Here is a 25,885-nt window from a genome sequence, read left to right as displayed (position 1 = left end):
CAATGTGGGTATGGCAGCTCATTCCTGAATGAATGGCAAATTAGAGAGACTTAACGACAAAGTGGATTGTTGAGTAGATTTACAGTTTGAACTGTTGGCTGGATTCTAACCCAAGCTCTTGTTTTGGGTTGTGTAAAGTTCCAAGTTGTTTTCCATTGTGGCTAACAATAATGCATATTACATGCCTCAGGTCAAGTATAGTTTATTCACAGTCGAAATGTGACAAACTATGTTCTCTGCACTCCATGTCATGGATTTGTAATCAACATTCTACTTCTACGAAAACACGAGATGTGGGCTATATAGTTTGCAGCTATAATTAGAAACTGGGTTTTAAAACAACATTATCCAAATGGATCCAAACCGCTTTATTCTCCATCAGAGTGGTGGTACCCCAAGAAAACCCCTCTCCCCTGCCGATTTGGGCAACCCTGACTGAACACTACTGAGATAGCTCTCCCCTTAACCCTCATGTTGTCAAACCGTTACCCAGCAGAAACTCGTTGGCTTTGACACTTGTTACATTTGCACACACTGTATATAGATTTTTCTTTTTTCTATTTTGTTATTGACTGTACTTTTGGTTATCCCATGTGTAACTCTGTGTTGTTTTTGTCACACTGCTTTACTTTATCTTGACCAGGTCGCAGTTGTAAATGAGAACTTGTTCTCAACTGGCCTTCCTGGTTAAATAAATGTGAAATAAAAATATTATAAAAAAAACACACAGACCTCCCCAAAGTTGCTTTGAGCTTTCAGAGACCTGTTATCTGGGTCACACAGGTGCTGTTCAGATTTGGTGTTAACCACCACGTTTTGCTACAGCGCCCCCGTGGTTTGGGAGGGGGTAGTGGAGGTGTGTAACTACTAGCTAGCCAGTGCCCTGAGGAGCAGTGCTGTGGGGGAGACGGCATTTGTTTTTCTTTGTGGTTGCGGGCGGTTGAGGGAAAGGACTGGATGCAGCCAGAGGGATGAAATGGAAGGCGACTGCCGGGCTCTCTCCAGGGGATTGGATGGAAAACATTTAGAGTGAGAGACGCCGTTGACCACTGACCACAGAGCCACCCGCCCACCTCTCCCTCAACGCCAGTCTGGTCTTCTTAACACTGCAGACACTCTCTCCTCTGTCCTCTCAGCTCCCTCCTTCTCTTTTTCTTATTTTCTGTGGTTCCTTAACCTTTACTTTTCCTGCATTCGAAAACAGACCTCAATTAATTTAAGTTAATCTTCCTGATTTTGGTTTCTTTTCTTAGTTTCCTTCTCTTTCCCTCCCTCCCTACATGTCCCATTTAGTTTCCTCAGTCATTCCTCAGTCATTTCCTACTACTAGAGCGTCCATACTGTGTGGGGGCTAATGGCAATAGCACCAGGACACTGAAGCCACATGTTGCGCAGGTGGAAACAAGAGAACAGACAGCAATAATACCTTTCCGAGACCCCCCTTCTTTTACTCTGTCCCTTTCTGTGTGTGTCTCTCTCTCTCTCCTTCGGTCGTATCGCCCACCAGGTTTTAGTGAATCATCAGAGACATTCCATTCTCACGTCTACAGCATACTTTCTACAGCATACTTTCACAGGTCACCACTGTCTCTAGGGCTGCTCAGTGTGCTTTCCCACTGTATGTGTGTGTGCGTGGTGGTGTGTGTTTGTATGTGGATACTAAAGACCTCAGGTGTCCAGTGCAGCAGGATCATTGACATTTATTGTCGCAATTTTTTAAATCAACGGTCCTTTGTAAATGCAGTCATTTGTGTGGGGGTTATGAGTGTGTGTGTGCCTGTGTTGGGGGGGTGCATACACTCGCACTGGCTTTGTGACCACATTCTGTGGTTGTGCTACAGCATGTGACCACTGTCTCTGTGCTGGAGGTATCTGGTCCACCCTAACTCTCCCCTATTGACCCTACACATGTTACTGTATTTCACCTACTGTTAGCAAGACGTTGCTAATGTTCTCTTAATGCTACATTTTCTGGAATACTCTCAGGAGAAGCAACTCAAACGTCCCCTTCATGCCTTCTCCCTCTAGAGGGCAGGTCAGTTTAAACAAGATGGAAGTGCTCAACGGACCATTAATTGCATTTCAAGCCTCCATCTTAAACCCATGGGTGCTAAGTGAGATTTGGAATACCCTGGCCTCTCCCCTTGAAAGAACTGTCACTAGTGTAAACCTCAGGCTGACCTCTGAGCTGCAATTCTCACTACAACTTCTGTGTGTTTGTGCGCCTGCGTGCCCGGTAATGAACCATTCACTGTCAAGCGGCATCAGAAGCCACGTCAACATTCAGGCTGCTGATGTGAATAAGATCTTGTTGGTTTCCTGTGTGTGTGAAGGTGTCCGCATACTTCCCATCAAAGTCTACGCCCCTCCGTTGATATTCTTCAAATTAATGTTTGCTGTCAATCAACTAGAGAGTAATTGTCTTTATACAACAGCCAAAAAATTAATTAAAAATCCTACAATGTGATTTTCAGGATTTTTATTTTCTCATTTTGTCTGTCATAGTTGATGTTACGAAAAAGGGTTCTGTCATTTATCAAATTATTTACACCGGTGCAACCGAAAAAATGATCACGCCAACACACAGGGCGTATATAGGTTGCCAGTCCAAAACAACAGGACACAATAGACCAGAGAATAAAGATAAGAAAACAAATCACACCATCAAACACAGAGTAACAAAAAACAAGCCCGCACAAAATACCCAGCGGGCCTAGTGCCCTTAAATACCCTACAAACAAACCCTAATACAAAACAGGTGTACCCAATTAACCACTAACCAACACAAACGGAAAAGGAATCGATGGCAGCTAATAGGCCGGTGACGACGACCGCCGAGCACCGCCCGAACAGGAAGAGGCACCCTCTTCAGCGAGGTTCGTGACAGTTGAAGTGTGCCTATGATGAACATTACAGGCCTCTCCCATCTTTTTAAGTGGGAGAACATGCACAATTGGTGGCTGACGAAATACTTTTTTGCCCCACTGTATGTTATGTCAGAAAAGGCAGTTATAAATTCTTCTGTCCTGGTTAAAAACAAGTTGTCATCCAATAGGCTTTGATTCAATTTCCAATATCCTCGCCCACGTGGAAATTCTGTAAGAGTAATATATATGCTAATTATGTGATGGTCCAACTGCATTCTGAGCCCTATCAAAACTTTTTAAACTTTTGGTACCAGAGAGAATGACATAAAAATGCAATCAAGACAACTAGCTTGATTAAGCCTCCATATATCCACTAGTTCCAATATATCCATGACATTTGTGATTTCCTTAACATCTTAGTTAGATGTAACCAAACATCTTAGTTAGACATAAAATTGCGCGTCTAAGACCTTCCTCAGCAAAAACGTCACAATTAATGACATTTCTTGAGTTATCTTAGATTAATTCTGACTATTTTGAAGAAGTGGTTATGGCGTCTCAAGCTGAACAAACAGTACTATTGATGCTTTTTTCATGTTTTTCAAGCTACGTTCTTTTAAGGGTGTATGCGAGCACACTCCTTCTATTCGCATAGCTGAGTTCGGCTAGGCGCCAGTGGAAGGCTTAAGTGGGGTCCTGGCCTTGTGAGTCCTGGCTGGCTGCAGATGAGACCTGAGGTGAAGTGAGGCGCATCTTCCTCCACGTCCTCGCGCTCCCCCATCTTCCATGGTGTGCTCTGGGACGTGTGTGTGTGTGTGTGAGTTTGAGTGAGTGAGTGAGAGTGTGCGCGAGTCTCTAAGGGGGTAAGCTCTGGTAAACCCCTAAAGCAGTGAGTATCTCTCTGTGTGTCTCCAGGGGGCAGCTCGTCATTGAGCTTTCCTGCTGTCTTACCAGGGGCGGACTGGCCAAGGTTAGTCAGTCAATTGAAGCCTCAGTAGTTGGATGGGAACAGGGGTCCCGCTTCATACTGTCCCTTATTCTCTGTGAGACCCTCCAAAGTGTCTCTCCTCCCTAATTGGGAACACATATGCCAAGATGTACTATGGGTACGGGGGTACCCTTGACCCCTATTTGAAGAGGGGCGATGCGGGGGGGGACTCCCTGTGTCTCTAGGAGAGAAGCTACTGTCCCACAAGAAAGTCTCTTCATGTAGCCTCCACACTGAAGTACTGAACCTCCTTATAGTACCTCCCTTGGCCCTCCCCCTCTCTCCACATCCCTGCTCTACCATTTAATTTACTCCTCAGATTTGTTGGGGAGGGCTGGCGTGGCGGAAGTGTGGGCTCTGTGTCTGCACCTCACAAGGGAACGCCGCATGGAAATCCAATCAGAACGGGAGAGCGGGACAGGACACTCCATCCCGACTGGACTTGTACTTATGTGGCGGGAAACACACAGACAGTGGAGCCAGTCCTGGGAACTACAGCGGTGATTGTGTGTATGGTGTGTGTGTGTGTCTATGTGTGTGTGAGACTGAGCATGGTTAGTGGCACGAATGCCATCAGTGTGCAGGGGAGCTCACTGTGGTTCTTGCTTCTCTCTCTCTCTCTCTCTCTCTCTCTCTCTCTCTCTCTGTGCTATTGAACTGCGGGGAAGTCCCCGAGCGAAATGGGAACCAATTCCCTGGGGAACGCATTATTATTGCAACGCATGTTGCAGTTGAAAGAGGGAAGCTCTGTTGGGAGGCAATAGTTGATTTTTGTCATTTGTAGCCTCTGAAGTGGTCATTGGAACACAGACTGAGTTTACAGCCCTGAAATCATGGGTTTTCACTTCAGACAATAACAGGGAATTTATTTTAGGAAGCTGTAAGCCACAGCCCTATTAGTTCATATGCATAAATCACATGTGATGCTTTGAAACCCTTTTATGGTGTACCTCAGTGCTGTGTCTGTGAATAAGATACTGTGTTGACCACTCAACTGCATAGGAATACATGGAACGCCTAAGTAACTAACCGCATTACAGTATAGCAGGCGGAAGTCCGTTTTTACTATTAAAAACATTTTTTACTATCCCTGTGTGGCCTCTTCATGTCAAGCCCTGTTTGTTATGCTAGCTGAGTTACATGTTAACATCCCACAGTCAGTAAATCCCCATAAAGTCAGGGGAATATTTTTAAAATCTAGAAAACTGTAACTGTATATAGTTGGTCAGCTTTTCATTTACATTACATTTACATTTAAGTCATTTAGCAGACGCTCTTATCCAGAGCGACTTACAAATTGGTGCATTCACCTTATGACATCCAGTGGAACAGCCACTTTACAATAGTGCATCTAAATCTTTTAAGGGGGGTGAGAAGGATTACTTTATCCTATCCTAGGTATTCCTTAAAGAGGTGGGGTTTCAGGTGTCTCCGGAAGGTGGTGATTGACTCCTCTGTCCTGGCATCGTGAGGGAGTGTGTTCCACCATTGGGGAGCCAGAGCAGCGAACAGTTTTGACTGGGCTGAGCGGGAACTGTACTTCCTCAGTGGTAGGGAGGCGAGCAGGCCAGAGGTGGATGAACGCAGTGCCCTTGTTTGGGTGTAGGGCCTGATCAGAGCCTGGAGGTACTGAGGTGCCGTTCCCCTCACAGCTCCGTAGGCAAGCACCATGGTCTTGTAGCGGATGCGAGCTTCAACTGGAAGCCAGTGGAGAGAGCGGAGGAGCGGGGTGACGTGAGAGAACTTGGGAAGGTTGAACACCAGACGGGCTGCGGCGTTCTGGATGAGTTGTAGGGGTTTAATGGCACAGGCAGGGAGCCCATCCAACAGCGAGTTGCAGTAATCCAGACGGGAGATGACAAGTGCCTGGATTAGGACCTGCGCCGCTTCCTGTGTGAGGCAGGGTCGTACTCTGCGGATGTTGTAGAGCATGAACCTACAGGAACGGGCCACAGCCTTGATGTTAGCTGAGAACGACAGGGTGTTGTCCAGGATCACGCCAAGGTTCTTAGCGCTCTGGGAGGAGGACACAATGGAGTTGTCAACCGTGATGGCGAGATCATGGAACGGGCAGTCCTTCCCGGGAGGAAGAGCAGCTCCGTCTTGCCGAGGTTCAGCTTGAGGTGGTGATCCGTCATCCACACTGATATGTCTGCCAGACATGCAGAGATGCGATTCGCCACCTGGTCATCAGAAGGGGGAAAGGAGAAGATTAATTGTGTGTCGTCTGCATAGCAATGATAGGAGAGACCATGTGAGGTTATGACAGAGCCAAGTGACTTGGTGTATAGCGAGAATAGGAGAGGGCCTAGAACAGAGCCCTGGGGGACACCAGTGGTGAGAGCGCGTGGTGAGGAGACAGATTCTCGCCACGCCACCTGGTAGGAGCGACCTGTCAGGTAGGACGCAATCCAAGCGTGGGCCGCGCCGGAGATGCCCAACTCGGAGAGGGTGGAGAGGAGGATCTGATGGTTCACAGTATCGAAGGCAGCCGATAGGTCTAGAAGGATGAGAGCAGAGGAGAGAGAGTTAGCTTTAGCAGTGCGGAGCGCCTCCGTGATACAGAGAAGAGCAGTCTCAGTTGAATGACTAGTCTTGAAACCTGACTGATTTGGATCAAGAAGGTCATTCTGAGAGAGATAGCGGGAGAGCTGGCTAAGGACGGCACGTTCAAGAGTTTTGGAGAGAAAAGAAAGAAGGGATACTGGTCTGTAGTTGTTGACATCGGAGGGATCGAGTGTAGGTTTTTTCAGAAGGGATGCAACTCTCGCTCTCTTGAAGACGGAAGGGACGTAGCCAGCGGTCAGGGATGAGTTGATGAGCGAGGTGAGGTAAGGGAGAAGGTCTCCGGAAATGGTCTGGAGAAGAGAGGAGGGGATAGGCTCGATTGGGCAGGTTGTTGGGCGGCCGGCCGTCACAAGACGCAAGATTTCATCTGGAGAGAGAGGGGAGAAAGAGGTCAGAGCACAGGGTAGGGCAGTGTGAGCAGAACCAGCGGTGTCGTTTGACTTAGCAAACGAGGATCGGATGTCGTCGACCTTCTTTTCAAAATGGTTGACGAAGTCATCTGCAGAGAGGGAGGAGGGGGAAGGGGGAGGAGGATTCAGGAGGGAGGAGAAGGTGGCAAAGAGCTTCCTAGGGTTAGAGGCAGATGCTTGGAATTTAGAGTGGTAGAAAGTGGCTTTAGCAGCAGAGACAGAGGAGGAAAATGTAGAGAGGAGGGAGTGAAAGGATGCCAGGTCCGCAGGGAGGCGAGTTTTCCTCCATTTCCGCTCGGCTGCCCGGAGCCCTGTTCTGTGAGCTCGCAATGAGTCGTCGAGCCACGGAGCGGGAGGGGAGGACCGAGCTGGCCTGGAAGATAGGGGACATAGAGAGTCAAAGGATGCAGAAAGGGAGGAGAGGAGGGTTGAGGAGGCAGAATCAGGAGATAGGTTGGAGAAGGTTTGAGCAGAGGGAAGAGATGATAGGATGGAAGAGGAGAGAGTAGCGGGGGAGAGAGAGCGAAGGTTGGGACGGCGCGATACCATCCGAGTAGGGGCAGTGTGGGAAGTGTTGGATGAGAGCGAGAGGGAAAAGGATACAAGGTAGTGGTCGGAGACTTGGAGGGGAGTTGCAATGAGGTTAGTGGAAGAACAGCATCTAGTAAAGATGAGGTCGAGCGTATTGCCTGCCTTGTGAGTAGGGGGGAAGGTGAGAGGGTGAGGTCAAAAGAGGAGAGGAGTGGAAAGAAGGCAGGCAGAGAGGAATGAGTCAAAGGTAGACTGGCAGAGAGGAATGAGTCAAAGGTAGACGTGGGGAGGTTAAAGTCGCCCAGAACTGTGAGAGGTGAGCCGTCCTCAGGAAAGGAGCTTATCAAGACATCAAGCTCATTGATGAACTCTCCGAGGGGACCTGGAGGGCGATAAATGATAAGGATGTTAAGCTTGAAAGGGCTGGTAACTGTGACAGCATGAAATTCAAAGGAGGCGATAGACAGATGGGTAAGGGGAGAAAGAGAGAATGACCACTTGGGAGAGATGAGGATCCCGGTGCCACCACCCCGCATGACCAGAAGCTCTCGGGGTGTGCGAGAACACGTGGGCGGACGAAGAGAGAGCAGTAGGAGTAGCAGTGTTATCTGTGGTGATCCATGTTTCCGTCAGTGCCAAGAAGTCGAGGGACTGGAGGGAGGCATAGGCTGAGATGAACTCTGCCTTGTTGGCCGCAGATCGGCAGTTCCAGAGGCTACCGGAGACCTGGAACTCCACGTGGGTCGTGCGCGCTAGGTGACGCACCCCCCCCCAGGGACGGCACGGGCCAGTGACTCAGCCCCGTGGGACCACCAGATTAGGGTGGCCGCGGCCACGCGGTGTGGAGCGTTTGTATGGTCTGTGCAGAGAGGAGAGAACAGGGATAGACAGACACATAGTTGACAGGCTACAGAAGAGGCTACGCTAATGCAAGGAGATTGGAATGACAAGTGGACTACACGTCTCGAATGTTCAGAAAGTTAAGCTTACGTAGCAAGAATCTTATTGACTAAAATGATTAAAATGATACAGTACTGCTGAAGTAGGCTAGCTGGCAGTGGCTGCGTTGTTGACTTTGTAGGCTAGCTGGCAGTGGCTGCGTTGTTGACACTACACTAATCAAGTCGTTCCGTTGAGTGTAATAGTTTCTACAGTGCTGCTATTCGGGGCTAGCTTGCTAGCTAGCAGTGTTGATTACGTTACGTTGCGTTAAAAGAACGACAATAGCTGGCTAGCTAACCTAGAAAATCGCTCTAGACTACACAATTATCTTTGATACACAGACGGCTATGTAGCTAGCTATGTAGCTAGCTACGATCAAACAAATCAAACCGTTGTGCTGTAATGAAATGAAATGAAAATGTGATACTACCTGTGGAGCGAAGCGGAATGCGACCGGGTTGTTGAGTGCGGAAGTTCTATTCAGTAGACGTTGGCTAGCTGTTGGCTAGCTAGCAGTGTCTCCTACGTTAAGGACGACAAATAGCTGGCTAGCTAACCTCGGTAAATTAAGATAATCACTCTAAGACTACACGCTCTAAACTTTTCCTGTCGGTACATCATTTTTTTGTGTTTAGCCTCAATTATTTAGACAACTCAAAGTAAGATATGTTTACATCCACAGACTTTGCAATATGAAACCCAATACTATGCGTCTATGTTAATGAAGACGGTTAAGATTAATTTTACATTGTATACTAGTGGGTGTGGAGGGATACGAGATGCATCAAAAGTCATCCTGCGTTCAGCTATCTCTCCTGTTCAGTTGAATCCCTAGGTTTGACTGTTGCATGTCTCAGCGAGGTCTAACCAATGATCTGATTTACAGTATGTGCGTGTGGCTCTAACCTGTGTCTCTGCCCTGTGTGTGTTTGATAGTGGAGGACGATAGAGAGCTGTCGCCACACAGACGGCACCACAAGGAGTTCAAGTTCAACCTGTCCCAGATCCCAGAGGGAGAGGCTGTCACCGCCTCCGAGTTCCGCCTCTACAAGGAGTGTGTGAGCCGGACCTTCCGCAACGAGACCCTCCTGCTCAACGTCTACCAAGTGGTACAGGAGCACCCCAACAGGTAACACAGCCACACCGATACCCCCAGCATTCACTCACAATCCAGGCTTTAGAATATGTCAATCTGGTGAGAATATGGTCATATATTCAATCCCTTTTCACAGTCAAATAGCTTGGTGCTTGCTAGTGTTATATGAATGGGTTTATATCAGGGTTATCTTGTTGTCAATTGTACTGTTTGAAAGTGCTGCAGCGATGAGATGTTATCACATATATTTGAGGTACAGTAGTATAGTATTTGTAAGGGCTGCTGAGTGAAAATCCTCCATAAACCATGGGCAGACCGCTATGGAATCCTCTCTCTTGTCCCCATCTGGTTGTGCTTCCAATTAGCTGTCTAACACTGGGATGACATGAACAATACAATACCAGACCCTAAGACTAAGTGAACACTGAGATATGATGTGAGACCATCCCATTCCCAACCTCCTGCTATGCCGTCCTCCTTGTCAATCCTGAGCTTGTCCAGATGAGGGGGAAAGTATACTGTATGCAAAGGGAGGACTTAGCTACATGCACTTCTCCAGCCATTGATTACATGTTAGTGTAGCGTAGGCAGCATCCTCTCCCGGCCTGGGAATTGATAGGGTGTTGGTGAATTTAGTCCAGGCTCCTCTCTCTGTCGCTGTGGGAGACAGACTTCCAGCTCTGGTTTTCTGCCATGTATTTTCTGTAGAATGAGGCATGACCACAACGCCTTACCGAAATAGCCTGACTTTAGTAGAGTCCAAAAAAGAGTAGCAAGGCCAAACATTTACATTGTGGCTGCTGGGAGAGACGTCCCACGCAGAGACAACGGCCAATGAGATAGCTGGAGGCTATATACCTTTTTAAACAGTGACCAATAGGAGACGATGTAAGATTATGCAGTTGTTCATTGAAGCACTTTTCAAAAGCCACAAAAAGTTGCATAATATGTCCCAAAATGCTTGTCCCATGGCTTTGTAAGATGGGGGTCTGTCCTCTGTTTTCCTCCTCATGTGTAGTGATGTAGTTGTATTATTACATTTGCCGTATACGTTTCTGGTCGTCTACAAGTCTACAAGTCCTCAATTCGATTACAGTTGTAAAGACAGTTGCTCTTTTTGCATTTTTGCTGGATTCTTCTTTTCCCCATAGCGTTTCTATGTCTATCATGAGGTACTTGTTTGCCACATTCCTTTATCTTTACAATAGACAGTTTGTGCTCTGCTGCCGACATTTTTATCAACATGTTTTGATATTTCAGAGATTAAAGGGGCCAATATCTCCAATTACTGTATTATTGTAGGACAAGGTTTTACCTTGAAGCGAATTATATAGTTTGGTTCGTGGGCTCTCCGAGAAACTCGCTTTGTGCTTGCAAATTATAAATACTTGTGTGGCTTGCAGAACACATTTGCTGACAAACAGATTCATTTGCAAGTTGTTAAAGTCTTGGAAGTTATAATTGCTTTGATTATAGCTCCTAATCTTTAATAAGCAGATGGGGTAGTGAAAGCTTGCAAGTAGGGCTGAACAGAGGTGCAACTGCATATCATTGCCAAAATACATTCTCTGAAGTTTCATAAAAAGCCACAAGATAAGCAAAAAATATAAATCCTTACGTAAGGATTCATTTGCAACAGTAATGTCTCTGGTAGTTGTTGTTAAAGTCATGCAGGCGGTCTACAAACTCTGGGGCTTTCCGCTCCTCCTCCCTTGTTCACAGTTAAAAAGGCTTCTGTTATGACACTCAGCAATAATGATAGGCTGTAGAATTATACTACAGTATTTACTTCATTGGGGTGGTTTGTTTGGCAGTACGCAAGGAATGCGAGGTCTTGCAGATAATGTGTTGATTGCAAAGAATGTGGCCTTAGTCAGTGCAAAAAATGTCAGGTTAACATGCACTGGTATGTGTTTGTTTCCTTTCTAAATAACATTACTACGTAGTTTCATATTCTCTCTCAACAACACCCAATATGTCAGTGCACATTTAGCATGGTGTTCTTGAGAACTGTGACGTAATTATTTTGTTTACAAGTCTTGTCACCAGTCTAAAGCTGAATGTATGTTAGAACAGTACAAGCCGTCTAAACAACAGGCCGATATGGTGCGTTTTTAACTGCATTCATTTGACAGGGCCAGTAAAGGAGATTTATTGGAACCAAAAAACACAAAACGTTGACATATGACCTTATTATTCCAGTTCATTTAAGCAGTCAATAAGAGGCTTTACAATAGGGCTTTAGTGCCACGCCCCCTGCTGCTCCCAGATGGACCCCCTGCCAGTCCACAGGCTTTAAAATGGCCTCCTCGATCAGAATGAGTCAGCACTGACCCTCCGGACCCACGCTGTGCCAAACGTGTGAACTACCTGAGGGGGGCATTGGGAATGGCCTCATATGGAAGCCCTCAGAAACACTCTCATTAATGAGCAATAACGAGGGGCTGCCGATGCATGACTGCAGGAGCATTCCCGGAACACCTGGGAGTTTGTGGGGCTTTGATGTGTGGCCTGGGGAACGCCCGGCGGACCTGCGCTGTGTCTTTACAGTAATAGGGATGGGGAAAGACCTCTTTTCTCTCCTTCTTCTTCTCTCTCTCTTTCATTGGGTTGTTGTTGTCTTTTGCACCTGAGACCTAGCTACAGTTATACAGTGGGGCAGGGGATGGTGGTGGGGGGATGTTACGAAGTAGAGGAATGTTATACAATGTAAAACAAAAATGTCCTATGTGGCTCAGTTGGTAGAACATGCACACAATACTTACTGTAAGTCGCTTTGGTTAATATAATATTATATATTATTACAAAGTCAAGTCAAGTGTCCCATAGACTCTTGATGTGCAGAAGTTAATGTCAATCAGAAGCATGCCAAAAATGTATTTAACATATTTTATTTAACCAGGAAGTCCCATTGAGGTCAGAAGGCATCTTACTCATGTTTACAGTATAGGAATTAGCTATCCTAGTGTATAGTGCCAAAATCCCTGAATGGAAGCTGTAAGAACACATGAAAGTCATACTGACATGATACAGTATCTGTTATGGTAGTGTACCAGTCTTTGATGTACATTTGTATACTTCTCTGAAGATGGGAAAGCTGCTAGCTGCCCCTCAGTCATGGCTCCTTGTTGTGAACCGTGTCCCCAGGGAAGCAGACCTGTTCCTGCTGGAGTCTCGCAGGCTGTGGGCGGCCGAGGAGGGCTGGCTGGAGTTTGACATCACGGCCACCAGTAACCTGTGGGTGATGAGTCCCCACAACAACATGGGCCTCCAGATCAGAGTGGAGACCAGCAGTGGTGAGCACAATGCTAAATTAGAAACATATGCTAACGGCTAACATTAGAAACATATGCTAACAGCTAGCATTGGAAACATGCTAACTAACTTTAGAATTTTCATCATGAAATGTAAACAGTAGTGGGCAATAAGTGTTTTTTTATGTGTCACAATGCTGAAATGAAAAGGTTGATATCTTTGCAAATCAAATACATTTATTTGACACAAAACATAACATCAAAGGAAAAATACAGACATTTGTCACAAATATATCAGTAGAGTGTATGATACTCTTCCAGGTAGACTACGCTCAGTAAACTGTAGCCCATTCAGTATGTCCAAGTGATTGATGGCTGGCCTCTCTGGAAAACAGGGCGGAGCATTAGCTCCAAGGAGGCGGGGCTAGTTGGTCGTGACGGAGCGCTGGAGAAGCAGCCCTTCATGGTGGCTTTCTTCAAAGTCAGCGAGGTGCACATCCGCACCGCCCGCTCCACCAACAAGAACCGCAACAAGAACCGCAACCGCCCCACACAGCCCCAGGAAGGAGGCTCCAGGGGCCCAAGCCCAGCAGGTGGGTCCATAGTTTGACTAACTCCCACTTAAACCCTCAAACTATTGTGCTGAGTACCGATACAAACTGTACTGTGCTGGCTTGGATTTATTTTTTCTACATTGTCCTTTCCAGCGTGGTTCCAGCAATTATGGTGGATGCGCTACCAGGCTAGTTCATTACAGCTCAGTAGTGTGACAAGTATATAAAAGTGTGAGGAATGGGTATTGCTTTGTTTTACTTGTTCGCTTAATTCAATATGTGGAAAGGTTCTTTCGATTTGTACATATTATTCACTATTGGAACATCAATCATAAAGTCAGCTGGGGACTTTAACAAATCAAATATGAGGAAAATGCTACTGAACTTCTATCAACACATTGCCTGTATTACTCGTGCTTCAAAAACACCATTGTTCATGTCCCTTCTGGGATGGATACAAGGCACTTCCCCATCCCCCTTCAGCAAATCAGATCACGACTCCATTCTGCTCCTCCCTTCCCATAGGCAGAAACTCAAACAGCAAGCACCCATGCTAAGGTCTATTCAACAATGGTCTGACCATGCTTCAAGATTGTTTTGTTCACGCGGACAGGGATATGTTCCGGGTTGCCTCTCAGAATAACATTGAAGTACAGTTGAAGTCGGAAGTTTACATACACTTAGGTTGGAGTCATTAAAACTAATTTTTCAACCACTCCACAAATTTCTTGTTAACAAACTATAGTTTGTTATGACACTACTTTGTGCATGACACAAGTAATTTTTCCAACAATTGTTTACAGACAGATTATTTCACTTATAATTCACTGTATCACAATTCCAGTGGGTCAGAAGTTTACATACACTAAGTTGACTGTGCCTTTAAACAGCTTGGAAAATTCCAGAAAATTATGTCATGGCTTTAGAAGCTTCTGACAACATTTGAGTCAATTGGAGGTGTACCTGTGGATATATTTCAAGGCCTACCTTGACATCATGTGAAAACCAAAAGAAATCAGCCAAGACCTCAGAAAAAAATGTGGACCTCCACAAGTCTGGTTCATCCTCCAAACGCCTGAAGGTACCACGCTCATCTGTACAAACAATAGTACGCAAGTATAAACACCATGGGACCACGCAGCTGTCATACCGCTCAGGAAGGTGACACATTCTGTCTCCTAGAGATCAATGTACTTTGGTGCGAAAAGTGCAAATCAGTCTCAGAACAACAGTAAAAGACCATGTGAAGATGCTGGAGGAAACCGGTACAAATGTATCTATATCCACAGAAAAAAAAGTACTATATCGACATAACCTGAAAGGCCGCTCAGCAAGGAAGAAGCCACTGTTCCAAAACCGACATAAAAAAGCCAGACTGTTTGCAACTGCACATGGGGACAAAGATCGTACTTTTTGGAGAAATGTCCTCTCGTCTGATGAAACAAAATGAGAACTGTTTGGCCATAATGACCATTGTTATGCTTGGAGGGAAAAGGGGGAGGCTTGCAAGCCGAAGAACACCATCCCAACCGTGAAGCATGGGAGTGGCAACATCATGTTGTGGGGGTGCTTTGCTGCAGGAGGGACTGGTGCACTTCACAAAATAGAGTGGCATCATGAGGAAGGAAAATTATGTGGATATATTGAAGCAACATCTCAGGACATCAGTCAGGAAGTTACAGCTTGGTTGCAAATGAGTCTTCCAAATGGACAATGACCCCAAGCATACTTCCAAAGTTGTGGCAAAATGGCTTAAGGACAACAAAGTCAAGGTATTGGAGTGACCATCACAAAGCCCTGACCTCAATCCCATAGAACATTTGTGGGCAGAACTGAAAAAGCGTGTGCGAACAAGGCCTAGAAACCTGACACCAGCTCTGTCAGGAGGAATGGGTCAAAATTCACCCAATTTATTGTGGGAAGCTTGTGGAAGGCTACCCGATACGTTTGACCCAATGCTACCAAATACTAATTGAGTGCATGTAAACTTCTGACCCACTGGGAATGTGATTAAATAAATAAAAGCTGAAATAAATCATTCTCTCTACTATTATTCTGACATGTCACATTCTTAAATAAAGTGGTGATCTTAACTGACCTAAGGCAGGGGACTTTTTACTTGGATTAAATGTCAGGAATTGTGAAAAACTTAGTTTAAATGTATTTGGCTAAGGTGTATGTAAACTTCCGACTTCAACTGTATACACTGACACGGTGACTGAGTTCATCAGGAAGTGAATAGGTAATATTGTTCCCACTGTGACTTTTAAAACCTACCCAAACCAAAAACCGTGGATAGATGGCAGCATTCATGTAAAACTGAAAGTGCGAACCACGGCAAGTTGACTGGGAATATGGTTGAATACAGTGCAGTTATGCACTCCATAAGGCAATCAAACAGGGAAAACGTCAGCACAGAGACAAAGTGGGGTCGCAGTTCCAACGCTCAGACACAAGACGAATGTGGCATCCCAAGCTGTGTCCTCAAAGCATGTGCAGACCAGCTGGCTGGAGTGTTTACGGACATATTAAATCTCTCCCTATCCCAGTCTGCTGTCTCCACTTGCTTCAAGATGTCCACCATTGTTCCTGTACCCAAGAATGGAAAGGCAACTGAACTAAATGACTATCACCCTGTTGCACTCACTTCAGTTATCATGAAGTGCTTGAAAGAGGCTAGTTAAAGATCATATCACCTCCACCTTACCTGACACCCTAGACCCACTTCAATTTGCATACAACTCCAATAGATCTACAGACGATGCACTGCCCTATCCCATCTGGACAAGAGGAATACCTATATAAGAATGCTATTCATTGACTACAGCTCAGCATTCAACACCATAGTACCCTCCAAGATCATTATCAAACATGGGGCCCTCTGTCAGAACCCTGCACAGTGAAACTGTGTCCTGGACTTCCTAAAGGGCTGTCCCCGGGTGGTGATGGTAGGAAACAACACCTCAACTATGCTGATCCTCAACACAGGGGCCCCACAAGGGTGCGTACTCATCCCCCTCCTGTACTCCCTGTTCACCTATGACTGTGTGGCCAGGCACGCCTCCAACTCAATCATCAAGTTTGCAGACAACACAACAGTAGTAGACCTGATTACCAACAATGACGAGACAGCCTACAGGAAGGAGGCGAGGGCCCTGACGGAGTCTACAAAACGAAGGAGCTGATTGTGGACTTCTTGGATACAACAGAGGGAGCATGGCCCCATCCACATTGACGGGGCTGCAGTGGAGGAGGTGAAAAGCTTCAAGTTCCTCGGCGTACACACCACTGACAATCTAAAATGCTCCACCCACACAGACCGTTTGATGAGTAAGTCGCAACAGCGCCTCTTCAACCTCAGGAGGCTGAAGAAATTTGGCTTGGCCCCTAAGACGCTCACAAACTTTTACTGATGCACCATTGAGAGCATCCTGTTGGGCTGTATCGCCGCCTGGTACGGAAACTGCACAGCCCGCAACCGCAGGGCTCTCCAGAGGGTGGTTCGGTCTGCCCAACGCATCACCGTGGGCACACTGCCTGCCCTCCAGGACACCTATGGCACCCGATGTCACAGGAAGGCCAAACAGATCATCGACCACCCGAGCCTCGGCCTGTTCACCCGCTATCATCCAGAAGGTGCGGTCAGTACAGGTGCATCAAAGCTGCTATCTCAAGGCCATCAGACTGTTAAATAGCTGTCACTAGCCTGCTACCGCACCGTTACTCAACCCTACACCTTAGAGACTGTTGCCCTATGTACATAGACATGGAATCGCTGGTCACTAATAATGGAACACTGGTGACTTTAATAATGTTTACATACTAATTTCATATGTCTATACTGTATTTTAGTCAAGGCAATCCTATTAAACTATTGCTGTATATATTCTATTCTACAGATATACTAAATATTCTATCCACATACTCTCTATAATGTCTATACATCCCATCATACATATATACAGTGCATTCAGAAAGTATTCAGACCCCTTACCTTTTTCCACATTTTGCTACTTTACAGCCTTATTCTAAAATTGATTAAATAAATGTTTTTCCTCATCAATCTACACACAATACCCCATAATGTCAAAGAGAAAACATATTTTTAGATTTTTTGGGCAAATGTATTACAAATATAAAACAGAAATACCTTATTTACAAACTAAGTTTTCAAAGCCTTTGCTTTGAGACTCGAAATTGAGCTCAGGTGCATCCTGTTTAATGTGATCATCCTTGAGATGTTTCTACAACTTGTTTGGAGTCCACCGGTTGTAAATTACATTGATTGGATATGATTTGGAAAGGCACACACCTGTCTATATAAGGTCCCACAGTTGACAGTGAATGTCAGAGTAAAAACAAAGCCATGAGGTTGATGGAATTGTCCGTAGAGCTCCGAGACAGGATTGTGTCGAGGCACAGATCTAGGGAAGGGTACCAAAACATTTTGGCAGCATTGAATGTTCCCATGAACACAGTGGCCTCCATCATTCTTAAATGGAAGAATTTTGGAACAACCAAGACTCTTCCTAGAGCTGGCCGCTCAGCCAAACTGAGCGATCGGGGGGGAAGGGCCTTGGTCAGGGAGGTGACCGAGAACCTGATGGTCACTCTGACAGAGCTCCAGTGTTCCTCTTTGGAGATGGGAGACACTTCTGGAACAGGGGTGGGCAACTCCAGTCCTCGAAGGTCTGATTTGTGTCAGACTTTGTCTCCTCCCTAGAAAAATCAGCTGATTAATCAAATTGCATTCTAAACTGAAGATCATGATCAGGTGATTATTGGAGTCAGGTGTGTTAGCTGGTGCTGGGGCAAAACCTTGTCACCAATCAGGCCTTCGAGGACTGGAAATGCCCACCCCTGTTCTAGAAGGACACCCATCTCTGCAGCACTCCATCAGTCAGGCTTTTATGGTAGAGTGGCCAGTCCGAAGCCCCTCCTCAGTAAAAAGCATATAAGAGCCCACTTGGAGTTTGCCAAAAGGCACCTAAAGAACTCTGACCATGAGAAACAAGATTCTCTGGTTTGATGAAACCAAGATTGAACTCTTTGGCTTGAATGCCAAGCGTCACATCTGGAGGAAACCTGGCACCATCCCTATGGTGAAGCATGGTGGTAGCAGCATCATGCTGTGTGGATGTTTTTCAGCGGGAGTGGGAGACTAGTCAGGATCGAGGGAAAGATGAACGGAGTACAGAGAGATCCTGCAACAGAGTGCTCAGGACCTCAGACTGGGGCGATGGTTAATCTTCCAACAGGACAACGACCCTAAGTACACAGCCAGCACAACGGACAAGTCTCTGAATGTCCTTGAGCGGCCCAGCCAGAGACCGGACTTGAACCCAATCTAACATCTCTGGAGAGACCTGAAATAGCTGTGCAACGACGCTGTCCATCCAACCTGAGCTTGAGAGGATCTGCAGAGAAAAATGGGAGAAACTCCTTAAGTACAGGTGTGCCAAGCTTGTAGCGTCATACCCACGAAGACTCGAGGCTGTAATTGCTGCCAATGGTGCTTCAACAAAGTACTAAAAATAAAATGTTGTACATTTTATAATAAGGCTGTAACATAAAAAAAAATGGAAAAAGTCAAGGGGTCTGAATGCACTATAATTGTACTCCTGATTCTGACATTGCTCGTCCTAATATTTATATATTTCTTAATTCCATTATTTTACTTTTAGATCTGTGTGTACTGTTATTGTTGTGAATTGTTAAATATTATTGCTGGAACACAAGCATTTCACTACACCCGCAATAACATCGGCTAAATACGTGTATGCGACCAAAACAATTACATTTTATTTGAGTCAAACCCAACTGCACCTTACAATTATCCCACAACATCACACCTTACACTCACACAAAGCACAAGACAATATCCAAACATCTGCAAGCCGAGCAGGGAAGCTCTCGAAGCACCGGATTTCAGTGTAATATGGTGAGTTGTGCTGGTATTGACGGGGACATCGGAAAAAATAGAGTCAGAGAGATGGAAACTATCCCTAGATGCATGACCTCATCATTTGAGAGTGCACTTTACAGTACCTGCCCTCTGCCCCCTCTTCATACTTAGCAGCTGATGTTATGAACAGGTATGCAGGCAAATTAAATTAGGCTCTAATCCGGCTACTCATCAGCCATCATCCCCTGGCTCCGTCATAACACTAGCATAACGTTAGCCTTTGCTAAACATAAAGCTGGCCCTGTGAGGGGGGATGCCAGTGCTTTTACAGCAGGAAGAGCTGCGGTTCAGAGGGCTTGTGACTAATATCTGCCTGATCCCAGCGCTAATTTGACAGATGAGGCCCAGGCTAATACTAAGCCCTTATGGCTAGGGTCACGGGGTCAGCTACTCAGCTTCGTAACCGTCAACGTTACAATAGTAGCTCAAGTGATTTTCCTCACCACCTCAGTTTCACGTCATCTGTTTTGATGGCGATACCATCCAAAGGTTAGAGGTGTTGTTGGATGATGTTTATTGGAGTTCTACAGTTTTTTTCCCTTTTCTGGAACACATCATAGTTCATCTTTATTTAACCAGGATAGTCCACTAGACAGTTCTCATTGTTGTCATGGGAGTCTGAAGTTATTAGTTTGTGGTTCCAGCTCTGTAATTCATCACACCAATAATTCTGGAAAGAATCTGCCATATCTGCTTTGCTGTAGAGTCTAGAGTTCTAGACAATACATTATGGCCATGCTATTCTCAGTAGTGCGGTGTCCATCAGATAAAAACCCTCAGAACAAAGCAGGACAGAGGACAACGGAACAGAACAGGCTCCCAGAACGGAACAGAACAGGCTCCCAGAACGGAACAGAACAGGCTTCCAGAACGGAACAGGCTCCCAGAACGGAACAGAACAGACTCCCAGACCAGTCTGCTGGTGCTCAAGCTAATGAGGACAATCTGTTGAACCAACGTGTCCTGAAGGATTGGACTTTATGTAACCCAAAACATCAATCCCTCGGCCTCGCCACTTGGGATGTCTGGAGCGTAAATATTTAGATCCCGCGCAGGAAGTTGCGAGTCCCTTGCAACAGCAAGTGGCGATGATCAGGCAGACTAGTGAGGCATATGGTTCCAATACCGCATCACTCACTCACTTCACAGGCTCTGAGGAAGAGAGGAAGGATGGATGGATAAAGGGAGCATCCTTCTTCTGTGCTGCTCTGAGGGAGAAACAAATAGGGACAGTGCCTCATTGTTTCGCATCTGATGGGACCACCACCATTTTCCGATTCATAGTAACAAATCAATGTAGCTACACACCAGAATAATAGTATGCTTAATGCTTAAGAACACAACAGCCACGTCATGAACTCTGTTCCAACATCCACACTAGCATGACACTTAAAATACATGCCCAATATATTGCTTCATTCTAAGTGGTATGCTAGTATGGATATTGGCAAATAGCCATGGGCTCATCATGTAGGTGTCTTGGTGTTAGTTAGCCTACGATAACACAAGCAGAAAACCCTATCCGACAAATGAAATCACACCTACATACTGAGTTCCTTTGAGAGGGGAAGTTTGTACAGTAACTGTACGCTTGGAAATGAAAGAGAGAGAGAGAGAGAAAAAAGAACAGTACGACACCTTTAAAGGTAATTTGGGGTTTGGGGCGGTAATGGAAGCCGGGCTTGGCCCTTTAACGACCATCCAGGAGGAGTATCACTGCAGCCTAGCCGGTCGTGGCCCCAGACCTGTCCCAGACCTGTCATTACCCAGGCCAGTCATTAGCCGCTCGCTAAAAGACTGACCAAGTTAACAGTATTGCTTAAAGAATTCTAATAACACGGCGCTGTCCAGCTGTGTGTTTTCATCTCTGCCTCTCATCCTCCAGTCTCCCTTTGTTTACTGTTGGTGTAATTAGACATTGGCGAGCTCTGCAGAGGGTTTAATAACCTCCCTGATGAAAGACAGGAAGAAAGATAAACTTCAGTGGAAGAGGGAGGGAGGGAGGGAGGGAGAAAAAACCCGGCATGGACACAGACAGACAACAGTCACATTCTCTTTTAAGTCTTCATGGGAGTTTGAAGAAGCTAGCCCCTTCTCTCGCTCTCTCTTTAGGAAAACCCTGTTCTTTTGGGAACGCCGCTGCCTATTAGCCCATCGTTCCATCACCGCCTCTCGACAGGCACAGCTTGTGTAATTGCTACTGTAAAAAGGGGCCGTTTTGAAAATGGCCTCTGTTTTTTTTTGTTTGTTGAGAAAGTTTCGGGAATAAACCATGGAATTACTGTGTTCAGTTCTGGAGATTGAGGCTTTTGGTTGAAGGAACCCATTTAATGTTGTACATGCGTCACTCCCCCCCGGCAACAGTGTAGTGATCATTTTGTAATTGGCTCCATTGACTTCTATATTTTTGGAATGACAAGGGATAAATGTTTTTTATTGACTTTTCCCTTGTCAGCACCTTTCAGCTCCACTGTTTTACGGCCCTTTTGAATTGTCGTCTATGGTAATAAGGAAGCCAGGTTTTTCAGGTTAGAAGCCGTTAGAAGCGTACGAAAGCCCCTTGGGATCCATGCTCAGCTGTAACTGTGGTGGATTTACATTTTACAGGCAGGAAGGGGAGAGGTGGTTTATGGGTACCAAAACTCTGGCCTTTACACTCGCTCAATGAAAGTCAACAGTAAATATCAGCTTGACTGTAAATACGGATGGTTATAAAGACAGAGGTGCAAGGAAACAAGGTGTATGTGTATTCCTGTCTGTTAGAGTGTGTCTGTGTGTGTGTGCCTGCATGCACGTATACACATACACAAAGTATGTTTCAGAGCATGGTGTATTTATTTACTTTATTGTGTGTATTCAACCTTCAGAAGAACTTTTCCACCTGGTCACCCAAGTCCTCTGTTCCCCTTAGTCCTTTCAGACATTTTCCTGTTACATGTCAAACTGTACCAGGGTGCTTGTTAAAGCAGCTGCCCAGGGCAAGGGGGGTTCAGTGACATGGTCCCGTGACACGGTCCCCACCCTCTGATTTGGCTGGGAGCTGAATGTCTGGGCCGTAAAACAGGGCCATCGGGGCCTGTGTGTGTGGAGGCAGGTAGCTAGGTCACACCATGCCATGTGAGAGGAACACTAGCCCCAGGGGACAGGGGTTAAGTACCCTTTCGAAACCGGCTCCAGGACCTCAGTGAGAGGCAGATTTATCTCTGTAAATATTTACCTTGCAGAGGCACAGCCGAGGTGGCGGGGAACCCAGACTGGCCCGGGGGCTGACGGGCTAGGCAGGCAGGCTGACCCAGAGGCTATGGCCGCCCTGCACTGCATTAGGACAGATACTGTAGCTACACCCCTCCTCTATCGCCCCCATAGCTACACAAACCATCAGTAGACACCCAGCGAACACACACACACACACACACACACACACACACACACACACACACACACACACACACACACACACACACACACACACACACACACACACACACACACACACACACACACACACACACACACACACACACACACACACACACACACACACACAGGAAAGAACACGGGAAACACCTGAGTGTCTCTGACGGTAACAGCCAGGATGACCTCTCAACCCTGACCTTATGACCAGATGCCACATTTTCTGTTTTCCAACCTCGGCATGAGTTAACCCCCGAGTCAGGTGACTGCTGCACTTATGTTGAAGTGTTTCTTGTTCCAATGGGAAGTGAGTGGCGGGTATTTTTAATTACCGTGTTTCAGGGCAACTCTCTCTCTCTCTCTCTCTTTGCTCGCCTTGGGTCGTCATTGGGAGCAGGCACACTTGTCTGGGCTTATTATGTTTATGTGAATTCAATCTAATTAGTAATTACATCATGTCATTACAGTTATGAATCCCCCCCAAAAATGTGTTTGTATTTTTGTTTGAGTTTTTTGTTGAATTTCATCCTTTTTTCTCCCCAATTTCTTGGTATCCAATTGTTTAGTAGCTACTATCTTGTCTCATCGCTACAACTCCCGTACGGGCTCGGGAGAGACGAAGGTTGAAAGTCATGCGTCCTCCGATACACAAACCAACCAAGCCGCACTGTTTCTTAACACAGCGCGCATCCAACCCGGAAGCCAGCCGCACCAATGTGTCGGAGGAAACACTGTGCACCTGGCAACCTTGGTTAGTGTGCACTGCGCCCGGCCCGCCACAGGAGTCGCTGGTGCGCGATGAGACAAGGATATCCCTATCGGCCAAGCCCTCCCTAACCCGGACGATGCTAGGCCAATTGTGCGTCGCCCCACGGACCTCCCGGTCGCGGCCGGTTGCGACAGAGCCTGGGCGCAAACCCAGAATCTCTGGTGGCACAGCTGGCACTGCAGTACAGCGCCCTTAACGACTGCGCCAGGTCTATGAATCCAAATTACGGCTCTCTAATAACGGCGGCTGAGTGGGTCGGCTGAAAACAAAACAAATAAAAGCGTTCATTTTGGCAGCCTGTTAGGAGCCTGCACTGTGTAGATTTGCTCGCTTGCATTGATAAATCGGAGAGTGGAGCCACTTGGTCATAACACAGTACAGTAAGGGCCATGAGTTAGTTCAACTCACCACTCTACACCCAGCTAACTAAATAAACTGGTTTAATGACTGGGTCCCGGTCTCCAGGGGGGAACAGACAGGGCAGGAGGGGATCTGTGAGTGACTCGTCCCTGTCCCCCATTATTTTGACAAACACACGAACAAAGAGATGGTCCTCTCTGCCACCCCTGATGCCCACATGGGCCCCAGACTGTATGGCATATAGCCTGGCATAGTTTGCCCACTGTTGGCTTTAAGGGAGCTCCTACAGCAGGAAGTATTGCCACTCTGTGCCGATATCATGGCTCTCCTCACACTCTCTCTGTTTAGTAGGAGAGGGGGACGAACACAACAACAAAAAATCAGCAGGTGGACTCTCAATGTCGTCAGTGGAAAGTCTGAGTCACCCATTTTGACTTCAGAATGCTGGCCAGTGCCAGCAATGACCTTCCCCTCTGAAACACCATACCTGTGGTTGACACCCACTGAGTCGCTAACTCTGTGACTCTGCGGCTGGGTGGGACGAGAGGGAGATAATTCAAACAAACTGCGGAGTGACGAGGGCAGTTATAAACATGTTTGTCATCGGCGTCCGACCCAATGCGCCCAAAAGCCGACCAATTCAATTTGGCAAGCTTTCAAATGAATTTATCTTCAAGTGAATGTGAGGCACATAAAATAATCCATTACACAAATGAACCCATGTTACTGTGAACTGGTGTAACACCCATACGTGTCATACTACCCAATACAATATATGACAGCGGAGGCATATGATTCAACCCTGACTTCTAGTTCTTTCTTCCCATTTAGAATACAACAGCAGTGACCAGAAGACAGCCTGTAGGAGACATGAGCTCTACGTCAGCTTCCGGGAGCTGGGCTGGCAGGTAAGGATCAAATACCCCCAGTAATTGCAGTGACACACTGGTGGACTACATTACCCACAATGTCCCATTTGTTCAGAGTAAAGATAGTTCAAAACGATACAGACATGAGTCAAACATTACAGGTCAAAGAGAAGGTCATTGAAGACTACGGTTGCAAAAATATGGTAACTTCACAAAAATTCCCTGGTTTTTCCAGAAAACCTGGAAAGAAGGAATCATCAGGAGGGAATAAACAGGGTATCCGGAATCCTCCAATCATGATTTCTGGGAAAACCTGGGAATTTGGAGAAATTTACCAGATTGTTGCAACCCTAGTGAAGACATTTGGTAGGTGAAAGCAAACCAACAAGCAGGCTTTTGTACCGATTGAATAACCTTTTAAAGAAGCATTTATAGGCATTTGGTAAGAGCTTAAGTGGCCTGTGAACTCTGTCAGGTCACTGGGTGTGTTTGGTAACAGGGGCCGCGAACAGTTAATGGAGGGGAAAACATGCAGCCACCTAGGTCCTGCAAAACAATCAACCCCCTGTTAAGACAGCACTGACATCTAGAGGGAAGATGCCAACACACACACACACACACACACACATAGGCCTATACACACACACACAGAGAGAGTGAGAGACTGTAGCAAAACAGCCTGCTGCCTGAGTGATTCCACAGGCACTTGTACATTTCTGCACTGATCTGTTCTAGGAGACCCAGTTGAGACTGAAGGTTGTGAAGTAGGACGCTACAGTCCAAAGGGGTTTAGACCTTATGCGAGTATAAATGCCCTCTGACAATGCTGCGGCTGAACTGGCACTGTTTTACTGAACTGTATATTGTACCCATTAAAACACACAGTACCTTTTTGCCACAGGATTCCGTTTCCAGAGTCTTCAGAACACATTGTAGACCCGGGTTTAGCCATAGTAAATGTATCCCTCTTGTGATTGTATCAGGACTGGATCATTGCACCTGAGGGCTACGCAGCCAACTACTGTGACGGAGAGTGCTCCTTCCCCCTCAACGCCCATATGAATGCCACCAACCATGCCATTGTGCAGACACTGGTGAGCACTCCAGGAATTGAGCTAATACATTGCTAATAAAGAGCTATATCCTAATTTTCATGGAACCTGAATTTTCATGCAAATCTCCCATTGATGTAAATGTATATTTGATTTGTAAAACAAATGTTTCAAGTGCGCACTTCACGTTAGGAAAGTGACATGGATCGTTCAAGCTGTGCTTGAAGAGGAATGTGACCTCTGACC

At 46.2% G+C, this 25,885-nt stretch overlaps 1 protein-coding gene across 1 annotated transcript in view; it reads left to right on the top strand.

The window, feature by feature from the left end:
• The window catches only part of bmp6 (bone morphogenetic protein 6), a 39,114-nt gene that overhangs the window by 11,670 nt on the left and 1,559 nt on the right, over positions 1–25,885 (top strand). Inside the window, exons 2-6 of the mRNA XM_035756777.2 lie at positions 9,243–9,435; positions 12,550–12,698; positions 13,052–13,249; positions 24,550–24,626; positions 25,571–25,681. Coding sequence (XP_035612670.1) covers positions 9,243–9,435; positions 12,550–12,698; positions 13,052–13,249; positions 24,550–24,626; positions 25,571–25,681 — 728 coding nt within the window. The remainder of the gene's footprint in view (positions 1–9,242; positions 9,436–12,549; positions 12,699–13,051; positions 13,250–24,549; positions 24,627–25,570; positions 25,682–25,885) is intronic.

Source organism: Oncorhynchus keta, chromosome 4 (genome assembly GCF_023373465.1).
Source record: "Oncorhynchus keta strain PuntledgeMale-10-30-2019 chromosome 4, Oket_V2, whole genome shotgun sequence".
NCBI classification, from domain to species: domain Eukaryota; kingdom Metazoa; phylum Chordata; class Actinopteri; order Salmoniformes; family Salmonidae; genus Oncorhynchus; species Oncorhynchus keta.
This window is presented reverse-complemented; position numbering and strand designations above follow the sequence as displayed.